At 43.9% G+C, this 13,133-nt stretch overlaps 1 protein-coding gene across 4 annotated transcripts in view; it reads right to left on the bottom strand.

The window, feature by feature from the left end:
- SORCS2 (sortilin related VPS10 domain containing receptor 2) overlaps positions 1-13,133 on the bottom strand; it is a 1,363,792-nt gene that overhangs the window by 26,571 nt on the left and 1,324,088 nt on the right. For all 4 annotated transcript variants that reach the window (XM_063923915.1, XM_063923923.1, XM_063923934.1 and 1 more), the window contains 3 exons: positions 9,032-9,165; positions 8,632-8,755; positions 6,241-6,353 (listed from right to left, as the gene is read on the bottom strand). In XM_063923915.1, coding sequence (XP_063779985.1) covers positions 6,241-6,353; positions 8,632-8,755; positions 9,032-9,165 — 371 coding nt within the window. The remainder of the gene's footprint in view (positions 1-6,240; positions 6,354-8,631; positions 8,756-9,031; positions 9,166-13,133) is intronic.

The following is a 13,133-nucleotide window of genomic DNA, read 5'->3' as shown; positions in this document are numbered from 1 at the left end:
TTACATGTACACCTTGTTACACTTGGCTGAGTAATACAGAACCTTTACATGTACACCTTGTTACACTTGGCTGAGTAATACAGAACCTTTACATGTACACCTTGTTACACTTGGCTGAGTAATACAGAACCTTTACATGTACACCTTGTTACACTTGGCTGAGTAATACAGAACCTTTACATGTACACCTTGTTACACTTGGCTGAGTAATACAGAACCTTTACATGTACACCTTGTTACACTTAGCTGAGTAATACGGAACCTTTACATGTACACCTTGTTACACTTAGCTGAGATTAGCTGAGTAATACGGAACCTTTACATGTACACCTTGTTACACTTGGCTGAGTAATACAGAACCTTTACATGTACACCTTGTTACACTTAGCTGAGTAATACGGAACCTTTACATGAACACCTTGTTACACTTAGCTGAGATTAGCTGAGTAATACGGAACCTTTACATGTACACCTTGTTACACTTGGCTGAGTAATACGGAACCTTTACATGTACACCTTGTTACACTTGGCTGAGTAATACAGAACCTTTACATACACCTTAACACATATTGGGGGTCATTCCGAGTTGTTCGCTCACAAGCTGCTTTTAGCAGCTTTGCACACGCTAAGCCGCCGCCTACTGGGAGTGAATTTTAGCTTCTCAAAATTGCGAACGAAAGATTTGCAATATTGCGAAAAGACTTCTCTGTGCAGTTTCTGAGTAGCTCGTGACTTACTCTTCCAGTGCGATCAGTTCAGTGCTCGTCGTTCCTGGTTTGACGTCACAAACACACCCAGCGTTCGCCCAGACACTCCTCCGTTTCTCCAGCCACTCCCGCGTTTTTCCCAGAAACTGTAGCGTTTTTTCACACACACCCATAAAACGGCCTGTTTCCGCCCAGAAACACCCACTTCCTGTCAATCACATTACGATCACCAGAACGAAGAAAAAACCTTGTAATGCCGTGAGTAAAATACCTAACTGCATAGCAAATTTACTTGGCGCAGTCGCACTGCGGACATTGCGCATGCGCATTAGCGACTAATCGCTCCGTTGCGAGAAAAAAATAACGAGCGAACAACTCGGAATGACCCCCATTGATACCAAATAGCTTAACTTGCTCTGTGATGATCTGATTGTCTTAAGAAATCAGCTTCACACACAGAAAGGACGCAATGTGATCTTTTAATTCTGTGGCCATGAGTCTTCAACAGGAACTAAAACTATAAGAACGGCATTCAGAGCAATACAAACACTGCATAGGTCCCATAATAAAACTGCCAAGAAGAAATTACTGTAAATTGAATTTAATTCAGTCATGTATCTGAGGCAAAGCCCACACTTGCAGCGCGCCAAGCAGACAGACAGAGGACTATCATGTTTCCAGCCCAGGATCAGTCCGCTGCTCTCAGGGCTTTGCTTTGGACAGACTTGCACTGTATACGTTTTTTGACAATAATATGAAACGATCTGTAATCCACATTTTGGAGAAGAGAACTATATATTTTATAATCAAATTCCAAATAAGCACTTGTCCGGCCAGTTTAGTGTCACCGTGCTGCCAAGGCGTTCGTATCTTGGTATAGAAATGGTGCAACCAAATAATAATGTCTCCCATAGTGTAACTGCCTCACATACTGTCAGTCAGCACGGAGTCAGCAGCCTGGCTCCCTGACAGTCACAGTTAGCAAGAAATACATGGTATTATGTTCATTATGAACAGTGAAGGAACTCTCCCTGCCATAGAAATTCATCAATGGTCGTTAAACATTAAGGGACTGAAAAAAATTAGACTATAGTCTTCCTTTTCCATATACTTGGTTCCCAAGCCGTCAACGTTATTAGTGCGCAATTTCACCAGCCCTATCTTTGGCGCAAGAGATCCATCTGAAAACAGGTAATTCCCCTCCTTACATATACGTACACACATTACCACCATTGAGCTGCAAGCGGAGAAGCAGCTGAGTCGCCAAAGACTTTGAATCAGCTGTAGATACGTGCGCTAGGCTCGGGGGCAGTGTGAATACACACAAGACATGCAGCAGATCTGGCTTGCGTTCAACTCTACATAGACCGGGAAAAGCTTATAACTAATCCATGCAGAATGGAATCCGTTCCGCAAGGTGATAGATCCGGTTTGCTGATGAAATATATAGACAGTGGAATCACCGGCCTCCAGCGATACAACTGTCAGGGGGGCACCAAGAAGGAAAGTCTGAAGGGGTAACTGAATAAGGACAGATCTCTCTTCCCTCATTCATAGTGCTCTGCTACAGTCACTGCTGACTGCTGTCCTTGCTCATAAGCCCCCTTTGTAGTTGCCTTGAGCTGAAGAGTCTTAGAATATGTAATAGCAGCAGCAGAGTGGGACACATTAAAGTGTTTATATACTGTAATGAGCTACAGCTCTACTGTTGTGTATTATATGATGAAAGAAAAGAGAGCAGAAGTTGTTTTTAAGAAAGTGCAGTAATTGTTAAAATAAAATTTTAGGGTTTTATTTATTCTATAAAGATTCCTTTTCACCGCAGTTACCTTCAATAAGGAAATGTTAGTCTCCCAGATGTACCATTGACGAGTCCCCAGGACAGGGGCTCCAATAGCAGGCTATCCCAGAGGCCACTGAGACGTAATGTGAATTATTTCCTCCTTTGCCCCCTCAGCTATGATACTGCGCATGTGCCAACATAATGTCACCACATGTGCAAGCCGGAGCACCACATTCTATCTCGCCTCCAGGCACCTGGTATGAACTTACACCCCTGTATGTATAGCTCCATCTGCCGCTACAAAGCATCAGCTGAACCCCATAACACTTGGCAATGCACAGTCAGGATCAGGGGTTTACAGCAACAGTGCACAATCCGAGCTTACTGAAAGACATTTGAATCTTTTGGTCCCTGAGCTGCAGTATAATGAGTCTTCTTTCTTTTTACACCATGCAATGCTAGCTGAGCCTTCCTCCCTCCTCTCATTTACATAGAAGGCCGCTGGCCGCTAGCCAGGATCTAGCACACCAGATAGAACAAAGGTAAGCAAGGTATGCATAAGTATTCCTGCAATTTATTATTAATGGGTAACGTCATGTTAGAGAAGCTTTGTACGTGCTAATGAGTTTCTGCTATGTATTGTACAATTCCACCCTCGCCTGATTTACCCTGGATATCTCTCACATAGTAGCCAGCGATGTTCCATGTTGCAAGCTGATTGATTATTACAAGAAATATACGTTTTGTATGTTTAGTACTGGTGGGAATGCTGGGGAATTGCGCCCAAAACACAGGGGTAAAATTCTGGCAAGAAGGTTGCAGAACTGGATGAATCACAAGAACTGCCCAGATCTCCAAAGGCAGCAAATATGGCAGTATTGTGCCAGGAGAGAAGAGTGGCATATGGGGACTAACGTTATTGTATACCATATAGTGATGTATAATTGACATAAAACCATCTGTATGTGTCAGGACAGTGGAATTAATAAATACTAAATTCACATTCACTATATAAAATATAATTCAATAAAGATGCAGATACAACATTACAATATGAATTAAATTAAATACAAACATTATTTGAATTTGCTTTCCTGTCATGGACTGATTATTGATCTGTGTAATTGTCCAACCCTAGGTATTATTAGTGTGGTTGCGGACTGTGGTGTATCTGACGCAGCTGCCCAGGTGCACCGCTAAGGGCTGGTGCAGCTGACCATTGCTCAGGCCCTGGTCACTGATGAGGCTTCCATGAGTGTCGGTTCCCTCCAATATCGCGGATGTGACATCATAACATTGCAAAACTGCCAGTGGAGCGGAGACAGAGACGAAAAAACAGTAGCCCAGCGGAGACCATTCCGTAAATCCCACCCCTGAGGGAGGTGGACATAGAGAACTGGGGGTTCTGCATGCCATGCATTTGGGTGAACATGACTTTATGGTACTTGGACAGTGCCTGCACACTCTCCCCACTACAGTGTGTGACAGAAGCTGGGATCAGTGGGGAGAACTTACCAACACACTGTCAGTAAGAACACCTTCATCTGTTCCCCTGAACGGGTGTGATATATTATATCGGCAGTTGGTATTCCGGTAGTCACATGATCGAAACCGGCATCCTGACAATTAGAATGCTGACACGGGACGGGGTAATTATTCTACTCCTCCCCTGCTCCCTAACCTAACCCGTCTAGGGTGGCGGCTATGTCTAAGATTCGGGGGTAGGGGGGGCTGGCGGCTAGGGCTACGATACCGGGGGTGGCTAGGGCTAAACCCCCCTCTAGTGCCTCTAAGCCCCCCACCCCCGGGCCCTAACCCTAACCGTCACTCCGATACTTAACCTTTGGGATGTTTGTGGCCGGGATTCAGAGTGCAGTCGGGATTCTGGTGTCGATCACATGACCGCCGGCATCCCGGCCGCTGGCATGCTAACCGCATCCCCGCTGAACTGCTGGCTGTCGCTGGCCCACTGAACTCAGCACTCAAAGCAATGAGGAACAGGTGGACAGGATAGCCTTAACAGTGTTTATAATTGTCCATTCAGGATTTTGACGGTTTCTCTTATATATGCTAATTTCTAATTAATGCCTGATGTAGTGCAGACAAACCTCATAGCTACAGGTGTTTTTATTATAGATGTGAACAGACCCCCTTGTTTTGGTTCTAAATCATCGTCGTGTTTTTGGTTTGGTTTTGGATTTGTTATCTTTAAAAATTGGTAAAAAAAAAAATTATTGTTAGATCAGAGTTACGAACTTGTGTTTTGGTTTTGCAATACCACCCTCAAGTGTTTTGGGTTTGGATCTGTTTTATTTTTTTTAATCTATAAAAATAATAAAAACAGCTAAAATAAAGTAACTTGTCCTATGTTTGTTCCTGTAGTATCATTAACATCAATAATATAAATTTTGCCCACCTCAACATACACTCTCCTGAGTGAAATGGCACCTGCAGTCATGGGGTGTACAAAACCAAACCTCATCTCTAGTTTTTATATATGGATACCACAAAATCATCTACTGTAACCGGATAGCAGGAATTGGGGAATTTAAGTAGAGAACCAACACTGAATAACATTGGTGTAAATCAGGTGCAAAATCTCTGGCCAGTGGCCCAAGCTGGGTCCCACATATATACTTGCTACAATGCCTATCGGTACCCATATCGGCCAATTACTGTAGTACCGATGTTGTAAGTTCCCCTGACACCTCTAAGGGGTGCTAGGGAAAGCTTGCGTCGGCAGGACCAGGGCCGCCATCAGGGGGGTGCTGGGGGCACAGCTGTCCCGGGCACAGCCTCTCTGACAGAGAGAGGAGGGCCTGGGATGTTCATGCAGCCACCTGCCCGCCCGCCGCCGTCCCCGCCGTTCCGCGGCCTTCCCCGCTGTTCTTCCGCTGTCCTCCGACCCTCCAGCAGCTCTGTATTGAAAACTTCCTTCCCAAAATGGCCAACGCCACAGAGGAGACAGTTATTGAAGATACTAGAGGAGCCCTCTAGTATCTTGAATAACTGTCTCCTCTGAGGCGGTGGCCATTTTGGGAGGGACATTTTCAATACAGCTGCAGGAGGACGGAGGAGAGCAGCAGAACAGCGGGGATGGAGGCTGGCAGGCAGCGGCATCAGCTTCCCGGGCCTTCCAGACAGCGGCACATATGTATGTATGCATGCATGCGTGTGTGTGTGTATATATATATATATATATACATACACAAACACACACACACACACACACACTTTAACTGGTGCAATTCTAAAGCTGACTCCTCCACAGTGGGGAAGGGGGGCACTGCCTATTTTGTCAGTCCCGGGTCCCGCAATTTCTGATGGCAGCCCTGGGCAGGATACAATGTTTTGTCCTGGAACGGAATGTTGCATTGATGTCAGGAATTAGATTCCCCCCATTAAAAGCCGTGGGAGAACCGAAAGGAAGCGCCAACACAGAGCTGGGGCCCTGAAGCAGTACTCGGTTTGTAGAGTAGATACAGGTGTTCTCAATCAATGTAAAATATATTTCCTCTTTTTACCTCAAGGTATTTTTACAGCTCTTGCAATACAGATAGAAGAGTAAGAGTCAGATGAGTTAGTACAGTTCTCCTTGTGATATGAAATCCCAAAATATTTAGTTTTTACATTTTTATTTTTTTACGAGATTTCTGAATGTACAATGCCAGGACTTGTCAGTGACTCAGAGGAGCTGTGGACAGAACATTACTTCTTGCTGGCTGAATGTCCTGCTGTATCCTTATATACCTTTGCAAGCAGCCGGGTTACTATCTGTCCTATGTCTTCTCTCCACTCTGGGATATTGGGATTGTAGACGTCCAGCTGCTTGCTGAACATCAGCGGAAGAACCTGGAATTCATCTGGAAAACAGGATGACACACAGAGGAGCAATCAGGCATTGTATTACACCGTGGTGCATCATGTCTAACCTCACATACTGCTGTTACTGGTATGCCTGTCCTATGCCACGTCACGTGCACACTGCTCTACGGAGGACTTATATACAAATTCATGGCCCGATTCTGCACAAAGCTGATCTCTGCATCTTGCACAGTCCCAAGCTCTCTGTCCACTAGAGCAGCCAACATCACTATCAGCGGCACTGCTTCTTTCTAAGTGCAAGAGATGCGCCTGATGTCATTGTCCACTTGGCTTACACACGAATATGGTGTGTCTCTGACTGCCCACCCATAGGTGATTTTATGTTTATATGGCCAGTTGCTGCCCACTTAGACGAAGAGAAAAGTCAAGATGCGTTTGAATCACTGCAAAGGTGCATACAGTCAGTGCGGTATGTGCGCAGTCTGCAATGGAGCAATAGTTGCGGCCGCATTAGGTCTTGCTAAGCTAAACGGTTTTTAAACATCATCTCTCAGCAAACATATGTCCAGAGGGGATGCGGTCAATTTACCTACAATCAAAATCCCGACGGTCAAAATCCCAACATTGTCAAAATACAGACATTTAAAATACCGACAAGTTCAAAATATTGATATTTAACATTTCACCAGGTCAAAAAGTCGACATGAGTTTTTCATGATTTTTTCATTGAAACTGACTTGTTCATACTTTACCATCCCAGTGGACGTGGAGCGGGAATATAATAGTGTGCGGAGCGCAGCGAGGCACCGTGCCCGAAGCATGGCGAGCCATGCGAGGTGATGCAGTACACTCATACGGTGTCCATGTCGACCGATGTTGACATACATACCAAAAACGCAGTGAAAACTTGTGTCAACTTTTGGACCTGTCGACATTTTATATGTTGGGATTTTGACCTTGTCGGGATTTTGACCGCCGGTCAATTGTTGTCGGGATTTTGACCGTCAGGATTTTGATTGTAGGTATTTCATACTAAACCCGTCTAAACAAGCTCTCACTGAGGTATCTCTAGAAGTAGAAGAAGCAAAAAGAGAATTCCACCAACCAGCGGGCAAGCCTGACATGTGTGACTGTGTGCGCTGGCCATGTGTGCAGCCTGTACAGGGCAGTGTTATATTCACACAGATCCCCAAAAAGCAGGCAGCACCCACAGGTGGACTACTATGGGATTAATCATGTGGTCTTGTTCTGTTGTCAGTGTTTTCATCCACTGCATTGATTGGCTAGTGCTTTATCTCTCTGCACTTTTCTCTCTCCACACTTTGATACACCCCCCCCCTAAATCGGTTAGATTTCACTGTACACCAATATTGGTTGTTACTCTTAGCCCTTTAGGTTGGTTGTTACTCTTGGCCCTTTAGGACGGTTGTTACTCTTGGCCCTTTAGGTTGGTTGTTATTCTTGGCCCTTTAGGTTGGTTGTTACTCTTAGCCCTTTAGGTTGGTTGTTACTCTTGGCCCTTTAGGTTGGTTGTTACTCTTGGCCCTTTAGGACGGTTGTTACTCTTGGCCCTTTAGGTTGGTTGTTATTCTTGGCCCTTTAGGTTTGTTGTTATTCTTAGCCCTTTAGGTTGGTTGTTATTCTTAGCCCTTTAGGTTGGTTGTTATTCTTAGCCCTTTAGGTTGGTTGTTATTCTTAGCCCTTTAGGTTGGTTGTTACTCTTAGCCCTTTAGGTTGGTTGTTATTCTTAGCCCTTTAGGTTGGTTGTTATTCTTAGCCCTTTAGGTTGGTTGTTACTCTTAGCCCTTTAGGTTGGTTGTTACTCTTGGCCCTTTAGGTTGGTTGTTACTCTTGGCCCTATAGGACGGTTGTTACTCTTGGCCCTTTAGGTTGGTTGTTACTCTTAGCCCTTTAGGTTGGTTGTTACTCTTAGCCCTTTAGGTTGGTTGTTACTCTTGGCCCTTTAGGTTGGTTGTTACTCTTGGCCCTATAGGACGGTTGTTACTCTTGGCCCTTTAGGTTGGTTGTTACTCTTAGCCCTTTAGGTTGGTTGTTATTCTTAGCCCTTTAGGTTGGTTGTTATTCTTAGCCCTTTAGGTTGGTTGTTACTCTTAGCCCTTTAGGTTGGTTGTTACTCTTGGCCCTTTAGGTTGGTTGTTACTCTTGGCCCTTTAGGACAGTTGTTACTCTTGGCCCTTTAGGTTGGTTGTTATTCTTGGCCCTTTAGGTTTGTTGTTATTATTAGCCCTTTAGGTTACATTAGCTGCATTTCCATGCATTATCGCACTGACAATAAATAAAACATCCGTATCTCACCGAACACTCTGACGACTTTGGAGTCCTGCAACATGGAGTTCCAGCACAAGACCTGTACGGTCACCCTGTGCTCACCGGCCTCCGCAAACCTGGTCACAAAGTAGCTTTCCAAAGTAAGAAATGGCTGCAGAAAGAAAGCAGCAGTGAAATGTCACATTGCATCATGTTAGACAATAGCAATCTGCCAGTAAGCCACCATAGCCCCATCATTCACACCTCCTAACCTGATAATGCAGAAACACAGAGCATAAGTTATTGTTTCATGTTTTATATATCGAGTTCACTTTGCAGGATTCGGCTGTTACTGTGCATCCAGCAAAAAGCAAACCACTGGCAGTAATGACCTCCCGGCTCACTCTGTAACAATGGGTGACAGCAACACAAATATAAGTGTGTGTACCTGCAGGTTATGTCCAATCCACCAGTAATAGACTGACAGGTTCACATTGCTGGGCTGTATAATAGCTGACAGGTTCACTTCTTGGCTTTTACCAGCAACTGGCACCACTTCAAGATGCAGGGCCTGGAGCGGAGCTGAAACATAATTCAGAGTCTTCATTTCATTGCACACAAACAAACCTACAGTATATATAATTCAGCTGTATCTCCTAAACACGGATTCATCTGTATGTCAGTGTTAGGAAGCCTCTCCTGCTGTGTCTAAGCTACAATTACAGCGTCACTGATCAATGGGAAACTCGTTATCTACTGACCAGATACATTTCTGTCACTCAGCAAATAGGAATAATCAGTACATATAATGACACTACTATAATACCCAGGAGTCAGTACTGGTTCACGTGGGGATGTGTCGGCCCAGTCAATGGACCGGTGATCACTGAAGGGTCGCCATCACTATAAAATGTGCGTGTATGTTTTGTTTTTGTTTTTTTTACAAAGGGAAGGAATGGAAGGGCCCATACCAGTGTGCTGACTAGGGCTCCACGACGTCTTCATCAGGCTCTGGGTCATGAAGTCAAGTAGATTGGGTGGTATTCAAATGATTTATCACACACAATCTCCTTTCTAAAGTGATCCCCGTTAAAGCACATATTGTGCCCATAGTAATCAGGTCTAGCTGCGTAACGGGTTGGGTGTCCTCGCAACCGCAGGGGTAGCGAGCTGAAATGATTATACCACGCCCATCAGCAGAAACAGAATGGGTGTGGAAGGTGGTGAAAAGAATTGAATACCGCCCATTGTGTCATTTTGGACAAGATTTGAAATTGATACGCCTTTCACATCAAAGTCCTGGGTTGGACCGTTCAAAGGGCCTCTTAACCTGGGTTGTTCCCGTGTCCAACCCCCTGGGTTGGATTACCGTTTTTTTGGGGGAACCCTTTCACACCAAGGCACAACCCGGGTTAACCCAGCAATAACCTGGGTTGAAGCAGCGGTGTGAGAGGGATATTAGCCACCTATATATATCGTACCTCCGACCAGCACTCAGTACTGCCAGAGGAGGCCACTGTCGGAATGACCGGTGATTCTAGCTGCCAGCTCTGTAGATACAGCTGCTCATTAGACTAAAGTCAGCGACCACGTATGAAGCACACTCCCTTAGTAGCTACTAATCCAGAGCACCATGCCTAACAGCCTCTCCTCTGTATGCTGTCTAATATATAGCACCAGGTCTGCTACCCGGGTTGCGTCCAGGCTCGGCTGCAGTGTGAGAGGCAGACCCAGGCCATCGGAGGTGGGGCTTCAGTGTGAAAGGGGTATTAGGAGCTGATGGGTTGGTACTTAATCTCTCTCCCTGTGCTAGATAAATGACAAAGGCTAATTGGCAGCTATGAACAATTCCTCCACTTCATCTCTCTCCACAGTTTATTACATCTCCCCCCTATAGTCTATAAAATTGGTTGCCAAGATTTTGGGGGAGATGTATCAAAGCTTGGAGACAGATAAAGTGGAGAGAGATATAAAGTACCAATCAGTTCATAACTGTCGTGTTACAGGATGTGTTTGAAAAATGACAGTTAGGAGCTGACTGGTTGGTAGTTTATCTCTCACCACTTTATCTATATCCAAATGTTGATAAATATTCCCCTTATGTTTTAAACTGTCACTAAAATATTTTCATCTGTTCTATCTGCTCCCGTAGCTCGGAACATCGTTTTCTTTTCCTCAGTAGGTTTGCTGTAAAATGTGTGCTAGCAAAGTAATGATAATAAGTGGTGATCTCCAAGTGCTACATAGTACAGTGGTCAGTGCTCCACAGTAATACGTACAACATGTGCTATTACTTGTTCCACCACACAGGGGTGACTTAAATCATTCAAGATGCAAAGATGCAAGAAGATTAACTTCATCCAGTGACATCACCCTGACTCTGAGATCTATCATACTGTAAGTCTCAGAACACTGTTTCCATATGGTTTGTATACCCTTATGAGATCAGTATACAACCCCATTGGCTGAGTGTGCCATTATTCTGTCAGGAAAGGAGATAGCCACTAATATCTAATCCTTCATCAATCATTATCCAAGATGTTTAGCAACAACATTAAGTGGCTATTCTAGGGACTTGCACCAGTCATTTGAATGAAAGGGTGCGTACTTTAATAACAGTTATCCTACTGAGAACTGTAAGTGAGTATTAATGTGAGGTAAGATACAGGTCTCTGGGTTTTAATGGCTTCTAAATTATAGAAATTATAAAATTGTAGAAAACAGTGAAATCGTACTACAGTATGTAGAAGGACATAATGCGTTTCAAATAAAGGGATAGATTTATTAACGAGTGATAGTCTTGTTATCCCTCGATACGAATGACAAATGGGCCTCCAACCAATCAGCTCCTGTCATTTTTCAAACACATGACAGCCATGAGCTGATTGGCTGGAGCACAGTTTAACAAAGGATAACAAGAATATCACTCGCTGTTAAATGTGCCCCTCAGTCAGTGGTAACAGCAGGCTCATACATGCATTTTAAGGCATTTTAATGGCTCAAAGGTGCGCCTGTTACCTACACCTATACGTGTCAACCATTTTGTATTCACCTTTCACTAGCAACAAATGTGTATTAGTCAGACTTCATGAATGGTGGTCATGTGATGGGTGATGTGACTGCATTCTCATGGATTCAGCTCACAAAATGTGTGCAGGTAAAAGTGACTTTGTAAATATGTATATTACTGAATTAAATAATAGAAAAATATATTTCAATGACTAAGGGGGGTATCCAATTAGGTGCGATTCTTTTCAGACGATAAAAACAGCTCAAAAGCGCGATATCTGACCAATGGTCATTATAGAGCTATCCAATTATAAGCCGCTTTTATCGTCCGAAAAATGACTTGTGATCGTGCAATAATACATGGGATCCGGGATAAGTTCCAGATCCCATGAGCTCTCGTGGCTCCAACGACTGCATATCATGGATTTTTCTCCGGGTGCATAAGTAATTGGATAGTCCCGGAAAAATCCATGAGCTGCAGTAAATTACTGCAGATAATTGGATACCTGGCCTCAGCTACGGAGCTGCGGTGGCCAGGCTGCATAACCTCATGGGTTACTCAGTTGAAGGGTTGTGTCGCAGGTGATCCGATGCGACTCAGCAATGGGTCACACATGCATACAGGAGGCATCTACTTATAGCAGACGCCTCCTGCAGCTGCTGCACTGCCATATGGAAGCAGCACCAATACTTACTCTGTCCATATCTGCATCACCTCCAAGGTGCAGTGTAGTAATAGGACCTGGTGACAAGTCCACTTTGAAGAAACACACCTTTAAAATATAGGGTCACATACTGTATTGCTTTTCTCATTATTAACAATACAAAAAAGCATCCTAATATTTTGCCACAATTGCGGAAGTACAGTGCAATATCTGCGGCTGTACCAATAACGGGAAGCAACGTTTATGAGAATACATCACTCTCCAGCTCACGTTATCTCACTTTTAATGCATCAGACAAAAAAAGGAAAAAGAAAACTTAAATACAGAATGTTCATGTGCTGTATTATTTATTGAGGTGCTTCACTGTATTCATATGCTTTGATTTAATTTTCCTTATGTGTGCAGTCTTGTATTAAATAACAGAGATGTAATTTGCTGGCAAAACCCTGATGTGGTGCAGCCAACAAGGAAACGCACTCTTCTTAATGATCTGACTGCCTGCAGACTGTATGCACACAATTACTCCTGCACTTCAAGGCTGTTTATTGTTTTACCTCCACATTTGAAATCCTCCCGTGAAATGTGTTACTGTAAGCAGAAGCTTTGCTGAATAGCCTGAGATTAGGCAATATGGAGTAGGCTCGTGCTTCATTTGTAAAAACATATTCAGGGGTATTTATACACTATTGGGATTCATCTGCGGCGGGTTTAACAACATCTATTAAACTTCAGTTTTAATGGTATAGCGAAGCAGAGATACAATATAAATCAGAGGTCTACTGGGTATAAAAAGATGTATGCAAATATCAGCATAGAAATATCTCCGGCTATTGGGTTGGATCATTTCCTTAGAGGATCACAAAACTTTATGTTTTC

This window comes from Pseudophryne corroboree, chromosome 1 (assembly GCF_028390025.1).
Source record: "Pseudophryne corroboree isolate aPseCor3 chromosome 1, aPseCor3.hap2, whole genome shotgun sequence".
Taxonomy (NCBI): domain Eukaryota; kingdom Metazoa; phylum Chordata; class Amphibia; order Anura; family Myobatrachidae; genus Pseudophryne; species Pseudophryne corroboree.
Note: the sequence above shows the minus strand (reverse complement) of the source record. Positions and strands in the feature narration are given on the sequence as shown.